Source organism: Phyllopteryx taeniolatus, chromosome 15 (genome assembly GCF_024500385.1).
Source record: "Phyllopteryx taeniolatus isolate TA_2022b chromosome 15, UOR_Ptae_1.2, whole genome shotgun sequence".
NCBI lineage: Eukaryota > Metazoa > Chordata > Actinopteri > Syngnathiformes > Syngnathidae > Phyllopteryx > Phyllopteryx taeniolatus.
The window spans coordinates 10,560,277-10,579,605 of NC_084516.1; the positions used below are offsets into that span (position 1 = coordinate 10,560,277).

The window sequence follows — 19,329 nt, forward strand, 5'->3', positions numbered from 1 at the left end:
CCAAATCTTTGCTCGAGTCAAGTTCCCTGTTATTTATTCTTTCAATTCAAAACTTAAATTTTTCATGAAATGTTCATTTAATAAAGAATACCTGTACTACATTTCTTTTCACCAATTAGTCAACTGCAGGAACAATCAGTAAACCTTTTTAAAATTTGACTCTTCTGAAAACTTTATTTTCAACTTGGTATTCATTTTTAATTCACGGCTAGTCCTCACTGTTGACATTGATATTTGAATTCAACAGCCGTCAATGGCAGTGAATGAGCTTTAATGCTTAAAAGCTGAGCTTACTTTGCTTTTCCATCTAAGTTACTGATGATCATTCTGGAACATGGTTGTGTCAATACAAAGTAATCCATTCATAGATTAGATACAAGTCAGTATGTTAGAGTAAAATGATGGCCACAGATGCATTGTTCCTTTAATCCGTACCAATTTAACTATGGCACTGAGAAAGTACATTTGCAGTTTAAAATACAACACTGTCCCTCGATGGTACTTTTGTAGCACTGCAACTGGTAAACAAGTTGGACCAATGTCAAATGAATGAACAAATCATGGCATTACAATAATGCAGAATAACAAAAATACATGTTAAACAATCTTGTAAATAATAATCATGTAAACAACAAATCTAATACAATGGAAGAAAAAAAACATAACTTGCAAATGCATTTTAAATTACACCTGGGAGAATGGCAATTCATCCATCCATCTTCTACCACTTGCAATTCAATACATAAAAAAACAAAATTAATAATCGAATTGATGCAAAATTTTAATTCATACCCTAGTTAGTCGAAATGAACTATAAACCACAGAACACATGACAGAATATGAAATGTACATTGCAATATGTATTTGACTGAGACAATTAAATTACTTCGCTTTCCCAAACCTCAGAGTAAGCTACTCAGCTAATAGTTCACCACACTGGTTTAAATTCTCTTTACATTAGATACACATGTAAACTTTATTGTGATTCAATGAAAAAATCTGCATCCAAAACGAAAATGAGACATCCATTCATTAATTTGATTTAGTTTGCTGGAGCCTATCCCAGTTAACTTTGTGCGAGAGGAGGGTTACACCCTGGTCTAGTTGCCAGCCAATCACAGGGCACATATAAAACAGACAACCATTCACACTCATATTCTCACGTATGGACAATTTAGACTCTTTAATTAACCTAATTTGCATGTTTTTGGAATGTGGGAGGAAGCTGAAGCATCTGGATAAAGCCCCAACAACCATGGTAAGAACACACATACATCACATAGGTCCGAGATTCAAACCCATGACCTCTTAGCTGAGAGGCAGATATGCTTACCACATCCGCACCATGCTGCCTGATAAAGATATAGTTTAAATAATACATTTTCTTTAGATGTTTATCAAAATTATCTTGGCAAGTGGTTTATATTTTAGACAGATTTTGCATTTTCTTACAACAGATTGGGCAGGTGTACCTAATAAATTAGTCAGTAAAATTAATATGGATTTATAATGATTGAGGAGTTGTAACATTTCTTTCCAGTTTATTAAGATTTGTGACATAATTTAGTGAGTTTCAAAACTTGATAACCAGCAAAAGTAATTCAACACCAACGAAACCTGAATTTAGACTTCAAGCCAACCAGGCTTTCCCTTTAAGGAAAAACAAAAATCCCATGCTCCCCCTTTTTACACTTAAATTATTTAAGTAGGAACAACATTAGTATATGTATACGTACAGTATACATGTAAATACTGTATAACAGTTTGTTTAAGAGCCCATTCATGCAGCGATCTTCCTCTTGCTCATGAACCCCGCAATAAAACCTTATTGAGTTTGTACTTTTGAACTAATAGTGCACTGGCTGCTCCGGCTCCTCTGTGATGGTGCGATAGTGTTGTGGCTGGTCCTGTGCCAGAGGTGAGTCTGTTTGTTTGAACAAAGTGGGCCGACTCTTTAGAGGACGCTTCAGCAGGAATCTTCGGGATGTCACCAGGTCGCCGTAACCTTGAGCGTGAGAGAAAGCGTAGCCCGATCGCCTGGTGCTGATTCGCCTGACCGGTGGACGACGAGGAGCTGGAGCTGGCAGGGCCTCCTTACGTACCTTTTGTCTCACCTGTAGAGAGAAAGTAATTACTTTTAATTTGAGAAATCATGCCTACATTAATTACTACCAAGAGCATTTAGCTCCGAGATGATGTGAACACTGAGACGAATAATTAAATTGGGGGCCAACGCTGGGATTTTGGACAATTCTATGCACCCAACTTTGTGAAAACAGTTTGGGGATTGTCCTTACTTTTCCAACATGACTGTGCACCAGTGCACAGAGCAAGGTCCATAAAGATATGGATGAGAGGGGTTGAATCGGATGAAATTGACTGGTTTGTACTGAGTTCTTACCTCAAACCAATAGAACACCTTTGGAATGAATTAGAGCAGAGGCTGAGTGTGTGACCTCACTAATGCGTTTGTGGAAGAACGGTAAAAAAACGATCCCCTGACCAGCACAGGGATGTGAGCAAAAGTGCGTTGTCAGTGTCGACTTACCAAGATTGGGAGGCTAGCAAAAAGATGAGAAAAGTTACTCCCAGCTACGTCCCCACTCTGCTCCCCAGATGCTACATGACATGAGTCACCCATTGCCACTACTCGGGATTTTCATACCTTGTCATTGACTGTGGGATGAAGCTGAATGACAATGAAACGGAAAGCCACCACTGGCAGACTACAGAGGAGTGTTGTTAAGAGTATAATAAGCCATACATTAGGCTGGTTCAGCGAGTTCCTCGCTGTACCTGCAGTCCCAAACACAGGGGTGAAAATGTCAGAACACAACAGCTGTTGTTTTAAACTGTCCATTGTATTATAACATGAAAATTCTCCATCTCTTTCTTACTTCTGTAATAAACTGCAATGACTTACCAATGAATGGGAATGTGGAGGTGAAGATGAGGAACATGCCGTTGCTGTACATGGTGAACGTGGTAGCAAAGTAGACTGCAAGGCTTCCCCACACGAAGAACTGGTTCACAGCTGTCCAGTAATGGGTGTCAAGACACAGCTGCAGTTTTAAATCCATATGAAGTACATATTTATTACTGAACATATTCATTTGCACAGTGTACTTTACGACTGGGAGGACTTTATCAGAGTCCAGTATTTATGTTTGTTGTGCAACAATGACAAAAAAAAATTTAATGAAAAAAATTTGATTTCTTACCTGGATGTTGACCACAATAAGCAAACACGTTTGTGCCAGTAAAGCAAAGGACTGATAATCCGCAATGTCTTTTCCGTCATCTCGGACTGTGTCGTGCATAGCCGCCCATGGAATGAAGAAGAGGATGAGGGAGCTGTAGCAACTGTGGATCATGCAGCGTACAAACAGCTTCTTATTAAAGTAAACATTCAGAGGCCCCGGTGAGTAGAGCTTAGGATACTGGAAACTCCAGCGATCATTTACATCCTGCAAAAAAGATGTACTCATGAACTCATATCTTATTATATTATTCAGGTATACCTAATAAAGTGTCCTGTGACTGTTGCATACCTGGTCAAAAAGACTCATGCCTAGGACAGGGAGAGCTGTGTACACTAGGTTGTACATGGTGATGAACCACTCATCATATACGGTCTATGAATTATAACAGCAAAACAGTTAACAGATTATAATATAAACCCTTGTCTGTGATTATAAATGAACGCCTCGTATAAAACCCTCCAATAATTACCACTGCAATGTGGTGAAGGGGTTAAAGTATCCAGATGAACCTAGGAGCCTATGATGTTGGGGCTGGCCCCTGGATCCCAAGACAAATTGATCCAAGGTAGTGCCAAGTGTGACTCAAAAGATTCCTACGGATAATACAACATAGTGGGGCTCTACCCCGTCTGGACACACATGGGGCACTGAGGCCTCACCCAGGCCAGGCAAAGAGCTCAAAGATCAGTGCCTGGTGATCATGTCTCCACTCAATGTGTCTGGCAGAGTTCAGGCATATAAAAGCCACTTGGGACCATCGCCCCTTGAACTCAACACCCATGAAAGGAAACATAGAGATACGGTGCTATTTAGTGGAGTCGTTGAGGGGCAGGTGCCTTGGTGGTCGAGTTTTCTGTTGCCAGAGTTACTGTAGTTGTTGTGGCATACTGTAGAATGTCTAGGTTCTGATAGTGAAGGAGCTTCAGCTTGTGCATAAGGTCTTCCTGTGGATGCCATCATTCTACGGGGGGACTTGAATGATCATGTTGGCAAAGATAATGCAGAGGCATGTCTAGGAGAAATGTTATTGGACTTCTTTTGCGAGGTCTGTCCATAACAAAAACAATCTCAAACTTTGCCTTTGCATTTCTACAGCTCTACAATAATATACAACCCCAATTCCAATGAAGTTGGAATACAATGATTTGCAAATCATGTTCAACCTATATTTAATTGAATACACTACAAAGACAATGTTCAAACTGATAAACTTGATTGTTTTTAGCAAATAATCATTAACTTAAGAGTTTTATGGCTGCAACACGTTCCATTAAAGCTGGGACAGGGTCATGTTTCGGAAATGAGGACACTAATTGTTGAAGCTTTGTCGGTGGAATTCTTTCAAATTCTTGCTTGATGTACAGCTTCAGCTGTTCAACATTCCGGGGTCTCCATTGTCATATTTTACGCTTCATAATGCGGCACACATTTTCAATGGGAGACATGTCTGGACTGCAGGCAGGGCAGTCTGGTACCCGCACTCTGTTTACTACGAAGCCACGCTGTTGTAAAACATGCAGAATGTGGTTTAGCATTGTCTTGCTGAAATAAGCAGGGGTATCCAAGAAAAAGACATGGATCGCAGCTAATGTTTTCCCAAAACCTGCATGTACCTTTCAGCATTGATGGTGCCTTCACAGATGTGTAAGTTACCCATGCAATTGGCACTAACACAGCCCCATACCATCACAGATGGTGGCTTTTGGACTTTGCGTCCATAACAGTCCGTATGGTTCTTTGCCTCTTTGGCCCGGAGGACACGACATCCACAATTTCCCAAAACAATTTGAAATGTGGACTCGTCGGACCGGCGGCCGACTGGTTAGAGCGTCAGCCTCACAGTTCTGAGGACCCGGGTTCAATCCCCGGCCCCGCCTGTGTGGAGTTTGCATGTTCTCCCCGTGCCTGCGTGGGTTTTCTCCGGGCACTCCGGTTTCCTCCCACATCCCAAAAACATGTATTAATTGGGGACTCTAAATTGCCCGTAGGTGTGACTGTGTGTGCGAATGGTCGTTTGTTTGTATGTGCCCTGCGATTGGCTGGCAACCAGTTCAGGGTGTACCCCGCCTCCTGCCCGATGACAGCTGGGATAGGCTCCAGCACGCCCGCGACCCCAATGAGGAGAAGCGGCTCAGAAAATGGATGGATGGATGGCTATATATACACACACACACTGTATATATATTGGAGATCTTTAGAAAGGGGAAAAGGCCAAATGATGAGTATGATGACTGGGATAGGCTCCAGCACTCCCGCAAAAATGGATGGATGGATGGACTCGTCAGACCACAGAACACTTTTCCACTTTGCATCAGTCAATCTTAGATGAGCTCGGGCCCAGAGAAGCCAGAAGTATTTCTGGATGTTGTTGATGAATGGCTTTTGCTTTGCATAGTAGAGTTTCAAGTTGCACTTACGGATGTAGCGCCGAACTGTATTTGCTGACATTGGTTTTCTGAAGTGTTCCTGAGCCCATGTGGTGATATCCTTTACACATTGATGTCGGTTTTTGATGCAATGCTGCTTGAGGGATCGAAGGTCACGGGCATTCAATGTTGGTTTTCGGCCTTGCCCTTACATGCAGTGATTTCTCCAGATTCTCTGAACCTTTTGATGATATTATGGACCGTCGATGAGGAAATCCCTAAATTCCTTGCAATTGTACGTTGAGGAACATTGTCCTTAAACTGTTCGACTATTTTCTCACGCACCTGTTCGCAAAGAGGTGAAACTCGCCCCATCTTTGCTTGTGAATGACTGAGCAATTCAGGGAAGCTCCTTTTATACCCAATCATGGAACCAATCTGTTCCCAATTAGCCTATTCACCTGTGGGATGTTCCAAACATGTGTTTGATGAGCATTCCTCAACTTTCTCAGTCTTTTTTGCCACCTGTCCCAGCTTTTTTGGAACGTGTTGCAGCCATAAAATTCCAAGTTAATGATTTTTTGCTAAAAACAATAAAATGTGTCAGTCTGAACATTAAATATCTTGTCTTTGTAGTGTATTTAATTAAATATCGGTTGAACATGATTTGCAAATCATTGTATTCTGTTTTTATTTATGTTTAACACAAGGTCCCAACTTTATTGGAATTGGGGTTGTATGTCCATCTACTGTATCATAATAACACAACATGACAGAAATGGAACAACATAGCAATCACGCTCACCTGTGCTGAAAACCCGCAGAAGAAGGCATACCAGAAATGCACGAAGGTGAAGGTAAAATTCTTGTAAAAGAAATACTGTAGAAACTTGCACATGCGCAGATAGGACCAGCGCCCGTGTACCAGCAGGAGACGCTGCAGATAGCGGAACTGGGCAAAGGAGAAGTCGCTGGACAGAACAGCCTGCATGCCCTCCTGACCACTGATACCAACACCGATATGTGCAGCTGCAAGACAAACACAAATAAACCCCAATGTATTCTGATCATTTCTTAGCACTGTTATATCAACTGCGAATGAGTTTACCCTTGATCATGCTGACATCATTGGCGCCATCCCCAATGGCCAGAGTGACCGCCTGTTTGTATTTCTTAACCAGTTCAACAACCTGGGCTTTCTGTAGTGGAGTGACCCTACAGCAAATCACAGTTTGGCACATACATGCTGTCCTCAGCAGTTCCAACTCCAAATCTTTCTCCAAGGCAAAGGCCTAAGGATTAAATGGAAGATGAGGAAACTAAGAATTTCAGTTATGGGTGGAGAAATGAAGTCAAATCTTTCTTAGTAAAATATTATTTGATTGCACAAATATGGGTTCTTACCAGACTGTGTCCATTGATAACAAGGGCATATTCTCCATTCACTTTGTCATCATGAACAGTTTCTGTCTTCTGAAGCCAGAAGAAGCCTGCACGAGCTTTGATGACAGTTGGTGCCTCTGCTGCTGTTGGACACATTTTCCTTCTTGCACCCCTTAAAAACAGTACAACATGGAGCGTATGACTCATGTAATACACCAAGTCATGATAGCAGACCCTGCAAAAAAGAAAAAGAAAAAAAAAGAAATTTGAACTCACTTACACTAGCTCCTCTTTCACTCCTTCCTCTGTATTTGCTGACACGATGAACACGTCCTTCATCTCCTCTCGCAACATGTTGCAGGAATAGCCGATATTCTCAGCCGTCTCTGGTGGATTTGTAAACATTCAATCAAACAAAACATGCAAAACATAATTTGTCAAGTTATGGCAAACCTTTTGGAAAATATGTGCCAGAGGTTACAGACATTGATATTACTGATAGATACATACATAAAACACAAACACAAAATAATTTATAATACCAACCCTGTTTATCTCCGGTCAACACCCAGATATTTATGCCAGCTCTAACCAGCTGTTCTATTGTCTGTGGGACACCATCCTGCAACTTGTCTTCAACAGCCGTTGCTCCCAGAAGCTAAATCAAGTTTTTAAAATGGTAAGAATGCATTTTTAAAATTGTTTTAGAAAGAAAAAAAAAAACCTTTTAGCGCATTCAATATTATTATCGTTATCACATTTAAATCATTAAAAAGACTTGATGAAGGATGATGAACTAATGTAAGTTTAAAGGGGGCGTTACTCAAACAAAGGCTATTTTATGTATGTCAAATTGTCAATATGGCATTTTTCTGTTTTGCAGGGTAATTTAAAAAAATGCACCTTGTCATTAAATGTAAGTAAAACATTCATGCTACCATATTTTGTCAGATATTATTCAAAGTTAATGTGCTTCTTGCTTGAGTAGTAGTACAAAAAAACATTCCTTAGCCCTACGATGCCCCATCTTATGTCAGATAAGCAAAATAAATAGTATTCTTGCTTAGAGAAACTAAATGTATTCAGGTCAACAAAAGAGTATAAAGCAATGGAATCAGTAAGTGTACCAACCAACAAGTCTTTTTCAATCTCTTCATACAATCCATCAAGTTTCTCCTCTCTTCCATCAATGGCGGTGCTGGCCTCATGGTGACGCTGCATCCACTCCTTAATATAGTGCTCATCCAAATGCCTGTAAGCTAGAACCAATGTGCGGAGACCCTCGCCTGCATACTCCTAAGGGGTTAGAAACATCAATGGTTATCAATGTTTTACTTTTCTTGGGAGAAAATAAAAACTCACGTTGAGATGTCCGGTGGTGACCCCCATTAGTTTGTTACAGGAGGAATGAAGCCTCTCATAGATGATGGTGTCTGCTCCTTTGCAGTATAGAGTCAACTTCCCCTCAGGGTTACGAACTGAAAATCATAGCAAAGGTATGAATTTATGAATTAATTCATGAATTCATTTTATCTTACTCTTTGAGGAAAATAAAATAGATCCAGTTAAACTGTTGGTGCTCCACCTCCTCCAGCAGGTGGCGACAATTTCCTCTCTCTCGCCAGTATGCAATTTTATATGCAATACAGAAGTTTGATTCAATAGTGAAATTAATGTGGATTGGATTAATCCATCCAACCTTATAATATACTGCTTGTCCTGTTCAGGGTCGTGGGAGCTGGAGCCTATCCAAGATGATTTAGAGCAAAAGGCAAACCCTGGACTGGTCATCAGTCAATCACAAGGCCAAATAGAAACAGACAACCATTCACACTCACCTTCAAACGGTGATTGATCCCATGGTGCCCGCACTAAAGTCAGCCAAGAGAATGCCTACATCATCAGTGGCCATTTATGTACTGTATATAAGTAAACAAATCTAAATTAAATTCCATTTTCATTGGTGTAGGGCCTCCGCCAAGTAAACTGCTAAAGGCTGGGACACACCGACCGATGCGGCCGAACCGACTATTTTCATGAGTGTTTGTCGCAATTGGAACTTTTAATCGCGGGTGCATGGCGGATTACAGCCAATCAAAATCCACATAATCTTTCACTCATGCGAGAAATACATTTCCAGGTTTAAAGTGAGAGAGACACAAAACAGCTGTTATTCAAATACAGTATGTAACATATACTGTACATATATTGTATTTTACAACAATACTCAACTATATTTATAATTTATAATTTACCTGTGGAAGAAGTAACGAAGCTTGTGGTCAAAATGTGTGAGCGCAGTAAGAACCGCGCTGTGTACTCTTTTATATCTACCCTCTCGCTTTTATTCTCACCCACATCCTCTCTCTTTAGCAAACCTCTTCTTCCTTAACCATTACTCTATCTTTTGTTTAATATGTGATCCTGTAAAATATACTGTATGAGCACCATCAAAAGGCTATACAAGCTCGCTGCTCAGAGCGTCCATATATCAAATAGGTCAATGTGTGGTTGTGAGTTGTCAACCGATTTATTTTTTATTTTTTGCGATGGTCCCGTCCAATTGAGTTTGACCGCATCGCACAGTGTGGGGCGGGCCTAACATGAGCAGGAGCTAACAGCTGAACAATTCTGTTAATCTATGCTGCCAATGGTCTCACCTATGACAGACATCCTTTTGCGCACATTATTGAAGTCTAAAACAGCCAAAAGTTCATAGATGACTTGTTCGCCCATCTCCACGACTGTGATGGTCTCTGGTGTGCGTGAACGGAACACAAATCCGAAGTTTCTAGCAGCAGTCACCAGAGCACCTTCATCAGGGGACTGAGCCTGGTAGTAAAGCTCCCCTTGTAGCAAATGGGACACATAAAATGTGGTTATATAGTCAGATCATATGTTTTGCATAGTATACAGTGATGCAGTTATGCAGCTCACCCTCTTTCTTTTCCTCAGGCATCACAGTGTGGCACAGGGCCAACAAACGGAAGAAGGCCTGAGCCTCCAAGTTGCCCTCCCTGACAGTTTCCGCCAAACTGTGGTCATGGAAAATGAACTTCGGATCGGCCAGCTGGTTCCACGAGAAGTCGACCCTTGGTGTCTTCTACAGAGAGAAAGATGCTTGTCAGAAATTACTCCACATGCTCAAAGCCCCTAAGGGGGCAAATTTTTGTGATTTCAGATTGTAATTGTAGTTGGCCAAGTAAGGTACCCAAAATAACAGAAACACCTCTCAGGATGGTGATAATAATAATAATAATAATAATGAAAATACTTATATATCCCTTTTCAGGACACCGAAAGACACATTGTACTGTATCCTTACAGTTCTTAACAACAGTATATTATGGGTTGCCGGGGCAAGTAACCAGTGGTCCTGTACCACCGTCCTTCATGCATTATATTACATAGCCTGCTCTTAGGTGTCAGCAAAACAATTATTAGAACAAAGGAAGACAAACCTGTGTGTGTGTGTGTGTGTGTGTGTGTGTAACCGCACTCTTTATTGTCAATCTGAATTTAATGATCACAATGCCACTTCTACCTAACATGGAGCATTGTGCCAAAACACTACCCCCTTAAAGGTCAAAGTAGCTTCGGTGGTGTGCCAAACAAGTCTGAATCTACTGTCGACTGTGGTGTGTAACACCGGAATATAGAGCATTGTTGTCAGCAATACAGGCTGACTTTTATTGTGTATTTTGTAATGTATATAAACATCAATCTGGCAGGTGGGGCTGTTATCCAAAGAGCTCAGGAACTCTCAATCAATGATCCATGATGTTGGATTTGGATTTTACTATAATTGTCTTAACTTTTACATTTTACACCCTCTAAGACCTCCAAGCCAGAACACTGCTGCCTCCCCTCCTTATTCACTTCTTTTAATTAGCTTTTTTGAACAAGTTATTGTACCTAATGATATGACCAGTTTGCAACCATTAACATAACTCACCTCTGTTATTTCCATCCTTTGTCCTGAATAGTCTAACAGTTCGCCTGAAAAAATAAATACAACATGACAAATTAATATTGTAGCTGTTTTGTATAGTTTTATAACTCCTGCTCCTCACCATAATTTTTGCCATTGATCGAACACTTATTGAACGCCATGATGTTTTGCGTCAGGGTGCCTGTCTTGTCACTGAAAATATATTTGATCTGACCCAGCTCCTCATTCAGAGTGGTGGTCCTCGCCTGAGCAGGAGTGTCCTTCTTCGGGTAATACATTTTCCTATCCCAGTCAATGTAGAAACTATTTCCAAGACGGATGATCTCCACACTGACATATCAAAGTTAGTTGTGAGAAAAACAGTGTTGCTCTAATTTTCTTTGCTTTTCATGAGCCAGAATACATATAGTACCTGACGTAGAGAGATATAGGCACCACTGTGTTGAGGACGATGACGTAAGACCAGAAGGCAAGGAATGATGAGAGAGGAGCATCGACACCGGGTTCCCGAGGGAGGAACACAGTGAACCCCGAGCCTTTCTTCATCTCCCAGACTGCATTGCCAATGGTAAGAACGGCGCACATGGACGCCAGGAAGCCAAAGATCTGTAAAGGAAAAAGCTTACTTACTATATGTGCACAGATAAAGAAAAGCCTTTTAACATGTACACTCACTAGACACTTCATTATATACGCATGCACAATAGAATGAGTGAGAAAATAATGAGAATACATGAGCACAATTTAATATATATATGGTCCTGCTTCACATATATGTATGTATGTATGTGTGTATATATAGATAAATGTGTGTGCGTGCCTGTGTGTGTGTATATATATATATATATATATATATATATATATATATATATATATACACAAACACACACACATACACACAGTATAATAATGCTCAGTTTTGAAGGTCCTGTTTTGGATCTCATTAGACTGTGCAGGAGTTCTCAATGAACTACCCAAATAGTGTACAACCAAACTTTTAAGTTATATACAGTATATTCTAATATTTTTGGCATACAGTTGTACAACATTTGAAATTGACTGAAACTCACACAAAGCACCAAGACATTCATGAGGTGATCAACGCTTGTGCGTTTGAACGTCGTCTTTCCGCTGTTCTGCATCAACTTTGTGTCCGGACCTGCAAAAGGAGGATACCATGTTGAATTTATACAGCTGTTAACCATGCATATTAAACAGGTTCAGAAATTGAAAAATTGAGAAGGAAATTGTATAATTTCTATTACACTTTTGAGAGAAATGTGTTCAAACATAACTTAATAAAACGAAGCCATGATGTCCCTCAGAGGAAACTTTGAGAATCATTTCTTCATAGTTACATTTGCATTATGTTATATATTATTACATTTATATTACATGTATATAAATGGATTGAGAGCTATGTGGTTTTTACAATTGTTGTGTACAATTCCTATTAAGTCGAAGTCAAAGTTAGGATCTACAGTATATCATTAATAAGAAAATGTCTGTGATGCATGTGTTGGCCCCGGTAGTTCCAGACTGACATCAATGTCAGCTTTGTAATTGCATGACGAATTTGGTGTCTTCTTAGTTGCATCCAGAATGAGTCATCAATGGTAGGCAGTAGTTTACCTCCAAAGATAACCAGTCCAAAGCACCACTCAGTGTTTCTCAAAGTGCATCCACGAAGAAGAACTTTGTCATTATCCAAAGAGTACGTATGACCATCTACTGTGAGTGTCCCATTAAATTTTTCCAGGCGGTTGTTTGGGGGTTCGCATCTGACTTTGCCTGAAACCATCGAGGTACAGTGAGTACATTGTAAATACCACAATATTAGAAGTGTTACTTTCAAAGAACAAACCATTGGAGTTCTCACCATTGAAGCTGGCCAGTGCTTCAATGCTGTCCCCCATCTCTCCAGTGACAGTCAGTGCCTGTTTCACCTTCAGATTGGTTTCACTGGGGAGACCACAAGCACATAAAAGAATGATGGGGAAATAACCACACAACAATACATACTAATCAAATACATTTACCGTACTCACCCATCTAGTTCTGCTGTTTCCACATACACCAGATTTAAAGGCTCACTGCTCGAGAGCAAAAGAAGGTCTGCCTGGAAAAAAGAATAAGAAAGCAAGAAGCATAAAATTCCACAAAGTAATCATAAAGTAAGATGTCATAGTCAAGTCAAAAAATATATGACTTGAGGTCAAAGCATCACAATGAAAATATTTAAAGTAGCAATAAATATCTATTAATACCTAAACATGTTATTGTTGTGGTACTTACTGTAACAAACTGGTTATTCTCCAGTTTAATGACATCTCCAACCTGAACATTCATCCATTTTTCATTTTGAAGTCTGCCAGAATAAAATCAAATATATATTTAGATTGTAATGTGATTCAGAAGCACTACTTCTCAGCACAACACAACAAAAGCTAACAACATGCAGCATATTGACGGATAAAGCTCATCCTAGTTTTGTTATTCAATGTGAAACAAACAAATATATAACAAGAAAAAAAATTGAATGACTCACTCTCCATCGATGAGGACGCTGACTTTGCGGTTGTTCACTTGTTTGTCACTTTTGTGCCTGTTCTGTTTGAAATAAATGACAGAAAGAACACAATATGCTGTATTAGTTTTACAATTGGTTGGTTATTTCATAAGAGTGTGATTTCATCAACAGATTATTATTATAGAGTGTCAGCTCACAATGTCATCGGTGGCATCTTTGACCGCTGTTATAGAGAGCACCAAAACGAGAGGGACGGCTGTGGTGAACCAGGAGAGTGAGGCAATTTGTGGGATGAGCTGTACACACACGCATTCACAAGTTAGATCCAGAAGTATTTAGACAATGACAGAATTTTGGAAATATGAAACTGAGGTCAACAGGTAAAATAATAGCTAATGACAGCTTTTGATCCAAGTATACTATACTGCGCATCGTGTGTCAAACAAGGTGGAGGCATTCTCACGCACGGCCATGTATGACTGCTAACGGAAAGGGTGCAGTGGTGTTTATTGATGATGTGACTGCTGACAGAAGTCACAAGATGAATTGTGAGGCATATAGGGCTATACTATGTTTCTATTTCTATTGTTTCTCTTTTTCTATGGTGACATTCCACCAAAGAAAAATGGACCTAAAACATAAGAGGAGCATAAAGAAATAGAAATTTCATTACATCAGCCATTTCATCCCACTGCAATATTTGGCGATGTTCAAGGCGCGAAGTATTAAACATTATATTTAAAATAATGGGACTTTGTCAAAATTTTGAGACCCTGTTAATGGAGATGTGTATTTCTCATAAAAAGACTGCAATAAATAGTTTTTGCATGAAGTGACACACCTCCGGACACTCCCATGGCCGCCATGTTGGAGGTCAACGCTTTATGATCTGGTGCTTTGTAGGTGTGTGAATAGAGAAATTTGATTGAAAGCCAACGTCAAAAATTTTTGAATTACTGTGCGGTGTTTGGCTGCAAAAAATACAGGTGGGAGGGACAAAATCTCATTTCACCGTTTACTGATGCCAATTTGGAATCAAGGCGAGAAAACAGCATTTGTCAAGGAAAAGATGACGGTTGTACGTGGCTTTCACGTCATTTTTCGGGTAAACCTTAGCCTACCCCTCTCGCTTGGCGAGACCCATGTTGACTGGGCACCAAAATGAATACAAATCGGTCTTCTCGTCTTTCATTTTCAAGCCCAGCTTATCCTCCCGATCTGGACCTCCAAAATGGCGGACAAGCAAATACAAAACCATGTGATCAAAGATACTTAATTTGCCAACCTATTTGTATACCTTAACGCCAAAGACTACATTTCCGTCACATCTTTATCATTTAATTCCATTGTGGTGGTGTATAAAGGCATAATCACAAACATGGGCACTGAAACCAAGTTTATTGTGTTTGTAGGGTCTGTTGTTTAAAGGTGCACTAAAAAAAGACAGTATTGACATTTGCAATGTTCGGATTAAAACATATCTTAACTATAAACACACAATCTACTGTAATGATATCCAACACCAGAACTCTCAAGCAATATGAATAACAAAGACATGCATACAGTGGGTATGGAAAGTTTTCAGAACCCCTTAATTTTTTCACTCTTTGTTATATTGCAGCCATTTGCTAAAATCATTTAAGTTCATTTTTTCCTCATTAATGTACAGACAGCACCCCATATTGACAGATACAAAACAAGAGTTGTTGAAATGTTTGCTGATTTATTAAAACAAAAAAACTGAACTATCACACAGCCATAAGTATTCAGACCCTTTGCTGTGATACTCATATTTAACTCGGGTGCTGTCCATTTCTTCTGATCATCCTTAAAATGGTTCTACACCTTCATTGGAGGCCAGCTGTGTTTGCTTATACGGATTGGACTTTATTAGGAAAGCCACACCCCTGTCTATATAAGACCTTACAGCTCACAGTGCATGTCAGAGCAAATGAGAATCATACAAAAACATTTCTGCTGCACTTAAGGTTCCTAAGAGCACTGTGGCCTCCATAATACTTAAATGGAAGACGTTTGAGACAACCAGAACCCTTCCTAGAGCTGGCCGTCCGGCCAAACTGAGCAATCGGGGGAGAAGAGCCTTGGTGAGAGAGGTAAGGAAGAACCCAAAGATCACTGTGGCTGAACTCCAGAGATGCAGTCGGGAGATCGGAGAAAGTTCGAGAAAGTCAACCATCACTGCAGCCCTCCACCAGTCGGGGCTTTATGGCAAAGTGGTCTCCTCAGTGCAAGAGACATGAAAGCCTGCATGGAGTTTGCTAAAAAAAAACACCTGAAGCACTACAAGATGGTGAGAAATAAGAGTCTATGGTCTGATGAGACCAAGATAGAAATTGTTGGCCTTAATTCTAAGTGCCATGTGTGGCGAAAACCAGGCACTGCTCATCACCTGTCCAACAGTTCCAACAGTGAAGCATGGTGGTGGCAGCATCACGCTGTGGGGGTGTTTTTCAGCTGCAGGGACAGGGAGACAGGTTGCAATGGAAGAAAAGATGAATACGGCCAAGTACAGGGATATCCTGGATGAAAACCTTCTCCAGAGTGCTCAGAACCTCAGACTGGGCTGAAGTTTCCCCTTCAAAAAAGACAATGACCCTAAACACACAGCTAAAATACCGAAGGAGTGGCTTCAGAATAACTACATGACTGTTCTTGAATGGCCCAGACAGAGCCCTGACTTAATCCCAATTGAGCATCTCTGGAAAGCTCAAAAGGGTGCTTCTACTAAATACTGAGCAAAGGGTCTGAATACTTATGGCTGTGTGATATTTCAGTTTTTCTTTTTTTAATAAATCTGCAAAAATTTCAACAATTCCGTTTTTTTTCCTGTCAATATGGGGTGCTGTGTAAACATTAATGTGGGGGGGGGGGGGGAGGTGAACTTAAATGGCTGCATTATAAAAAAAAACACATTTTAAGGGTGTCTGAATACTTTCCGTACCCACTGTACGTTTTTATTAACATTTTGCAAGTGTATCTAATCTTGTGGCTAGTGTGCACACTATCTGACTGATTGGACCTACTTGAAGTATAAAGAGGAAGAGGAAGTAGCTGTTGGCGAGCCTCCTAAACTGCTCGAAAAGGTTGAGTGGCAGGAAGGTGAAGATGTTGTATTTGGAGGTCTTAATGGCATTATTCTGAAGAGGGAAGAAGTGAGAGACGAGTTACATTGCTGCAGTGTTATTTCTTTAATCTTGGGTACTCACAGCATAGTGGTAGGACAGGTTGAAAGGTCTGTCATTGGCTCGTAAGCATCTCTCCTCCTCTGTTGGTCAAGAAAATAGACGTAATAAATTATTCAGAAAATGACTATGTATGTATTATATGGTGTTTATACCTATGAAAAAAACTATTGGACCTTCAATTACTTGCCTTTCTTTTTCTGCTGCCCACACAGCTGATCAAAGTAGGACACCACTGATCCCATTTTATCTCTGTTTCTTCATATTGTACAACTAGAAGAAAACAGGATTTATTATACTTGCAAGAGGTTACGGAGGGAGATGAAAGATGTTTAGTTATGGTAGTGGAGATTTCACTTGCAACGCATAGGCTTTATTAATTACAATAATAGTATCAGAAATTCTGCCTGTGCAAAAAATAATAACTGTAGTCTTAGATGACAACACTGTATCCCCTGAGGCATCTTTTGTATTTTGGGCCATTGCACTGAACTGGCACGTTTGCGTACCCAGGAGATAAAATGTATAGATACACAATAAAGTAAAATGTAAAATACATGTTTTTATTAAGCAGTGTCCCCCACGTTGATCTGAACACATATTTAATACATACAATTTGAAACACTAATTTAAACTACCTGGAATACTGGAAAAATACCATTTCTCGCCTGCTCCACTTCCTAAATTTAGATTTTACCATGAAATAGAATCATTTTAATCCTTCAGAAATGTTATAATTTTTACAAATTTGTGCTGCTCCTTATCTCAACCATACTTTATATTCTCTACAAACACACACACCATTTCTTTTAAATTCACACATTAGTCCTGCCCCTGTTTTCATTCAGTCCTATTACCTTAAACACATTATCCCCTCTGAAAAGTTTGGAATATTCCACAAGTCACATGGTGAATAGGTAGTTGCATCATACTCTAGGCCATGGGGAGGCCAAAAGTAAGTTCCCTCAATTATTTTCTGTACATTCCAATAAATTTTATGAATGGCTGGGGGGGGGGGGGGGAATTAAAATCATGATTCAGTCCTATTACCTAAATAATTTTTTTTGATTGTTATTTTTTGTATTCACTGTAATGTGTATTAGCTATTGTCATAAATGCAATATTTCATGTATTTGCTTATTCTATGCTTAAAAAAAAACTCACTCCTATACTTTCTGTCATGTTACTCAAATGAGAAGATTCAGTTCAATAAAACAATGACATTAACATATGTTGCCTGAGATGGGCCAATACATATTTTGAGGAGTTCACTATGTTCAACAAGCAAATGGCATCCATTCGGTGCAATGGCCTACAAATGAAAATGCAATTAGACCCAAGTTACCCAAAAATGGGTAGATGACATTTTCATATAAAAGTGGAAATTCTTGTTCTATTTTTGAAATTCTATAGTAGAAGTAGTAGTATTTTCTGATGTTAACTACTCAACAGATAACTTTTAATACCAATGTTGTGGTGTGACTGGCAGACAAGCGAATGCTTTATCATTTCACTTCTCATTTGCGCAACCACCTGTCAATGACACAAAATGAAAGAAAACGACAGAACTTTTTGACAGGGACAGTAAACGGTGGCACTTTTGAGGTTTTCACGACCGAATAAATGCAGCCACTCCCTACTCAACCCTTTGCACCTAAGTAAAATCTATATGACAGATTGTTTATAACCACAAAGATTAAATGTGGTGATATGACTATGGTCGTTTAGTTCCCCTTTGTCCGATTAATTCATGTTAATGGAATTAATACTTTTAGTACAATCTAAAAAATATGTACCGTACTTATATTTATCATCATCTAAAAGAGGAATTGAAAGTAAAAAAAAAACACTTTTGTGTGTGTGAGTGTGTACAATGAATAAATATATGAATGTACAATGAATTTCAATTATTACATACACAAAAGAGCTGAAGTTAATACTTTTCATAAAGCTGTCATTTCCCCCCACTACAACATCACATTTTAGCTGAACATATTTGGATTAACATGTAATTTACTCAAGATAGAATTCTTGATTTGATTTTACACAGCTAGGAAAAACAATGTGGCTAAAAAACAGTTGAGACTTACATTTTGATTAGTTGTGCACTCGCCTGGTTTACCAAAGATATTAAACAAGGATACATACCTTAAACAATAATAAGACTGGTGTCCTTTAGGGTCTTCCACATTTACAGAAACAAAAGAAAGAAAAACTTCTCTGTACTCTGTCTCGAACAAAGGCTGGTCCTTGTCTGCACTCAGTTTGGACTTAAACACTTCAGTTTCTGGTACAGCGTAGAAAACCAGGGGGTTCTGTTGAACCCCACAACCGGATGAAAGACACGCAGGATGGAGCAGGTGGCGTGAGACGAGCTACCAGTTGAGGTTTCAGGTTCAAAAAGGAAGAACGGGGTTTCTGGGTGAGCCTCCCTGCTAACCGCTTGGGTAAACAAAAAAGTGATCTTTGGACCTGGATGGTGACACCGGGTGGGCAGTAAAACAACGGTACAGATGAATGGCTCTGGCCAATCAGAGGAGACAATGTGGGTTTGACTGGACTAAGCAGATATGCAACACATCCTGGGGTGAGTGCGCATGTCTGAAACTGTATAACAATACGAAATTGCGTG

General features: G+C 39.7%; 1 protein-coding gene across 5 annotated transcripts; it reads right to left on the bottom strand.

Annotated features, from left to right (window-relative positions):
• Positions 1–399: 399 nt before the first annotated feature.
• LOC133490067 (phospholipid-transporting ATPase ID-like) lies at positions 400–19,163 on the bottom strand. 5 transcript variants are annotated; one of them, XM_061799620.1, is made up of 28 exons: positions 18,846–19,153; positions 16,888–16,970; positions 16,722–16,780; positions 16,539–16,652; positions 13,692–13,790; positions 13,513–13,574; positions 13,260–13,332; positions 13,013–13,083; positions 12,844–12,926; positions 12,597–12,755; positions 12,035–12,123; positions 11,377–11,570; positions 11,086–11,294; positions 10,968–11,011; positions 9,950–10,115; positions 9,673–9,861; positions 8,375–8,490; positions 8,144–8,308; positions 7,559–7,670; positions 7,293–7,398; positions 7,034–7,184; positions 6,738–6,921; positions 6,435–6,658; positions 3,552–3,635; positions 3,222–3,467; positions 2,924–3,062; positions 2,666–2,796; positions 400–2,114 (listed from the first exon to the last, which is right to left on the bottom strand). In XM_061799620.1, the coding sequence occupies exons 2-28, from the start codon at positions 16,940–16,942 to the stop codon at positions 1,848–1,850; spliced, it is 3,591 nt and encodes a 1,196-aa protein (XP_061655604.1). In that variant the 5' UTR covers positions 16,943–16,970; positions 18,846–19,153; the 3' UTR covers positions 400–1,847. The 5 variants fall into 5 exon arrangements, 3 of the variants coding, with proteins under 3 accessions (XP_061655604.1, XP_061655605.1, XP_061655606.1); XM_061799621.1 differs by lacking the exon at positions 2,666–2,796 and having other exon boundaries at positions 1,959–2,114; positions 18,846–19,155; XM_061799622.1 differs by lacking the exons at positions 400–2,114; positions 2,666–2,796; positions 2,924–3,062; ... (2 more) ...; positions 6,435–6,658; positions 6,738–6,921 and having other exon boundaries at positions 7,045–7,184; positions 7,289–7,398; positions 18,846–19,159.
• Positions 19,164–19,329: the final 166 nt, after the last annotated feature.

Coding starts and splice junctions, on each gene's coding strand:
- LOC133490067 (XM_061799620.1), bottom strand. CDS start 16,942: ATGGGATCAGTGGTGTCCTACTTTGATCAGCTGTGTGGGCAGCAGAAA. Junction 12,927..13,012: donor GAAACAGCAGAACTAGATGG/GTGAGTACGGTA, acceptor TGGTCTCCCCAG/TGAAACCAATCTGAAGGTGA. Junction 11,571..12,034: donor TGAATGTCTTGGTGCTTTGT/GTGAGTTTCAGT, acceptor TTTCCTTTACAG/ATCTTTGGCTTCCTGGCGTC.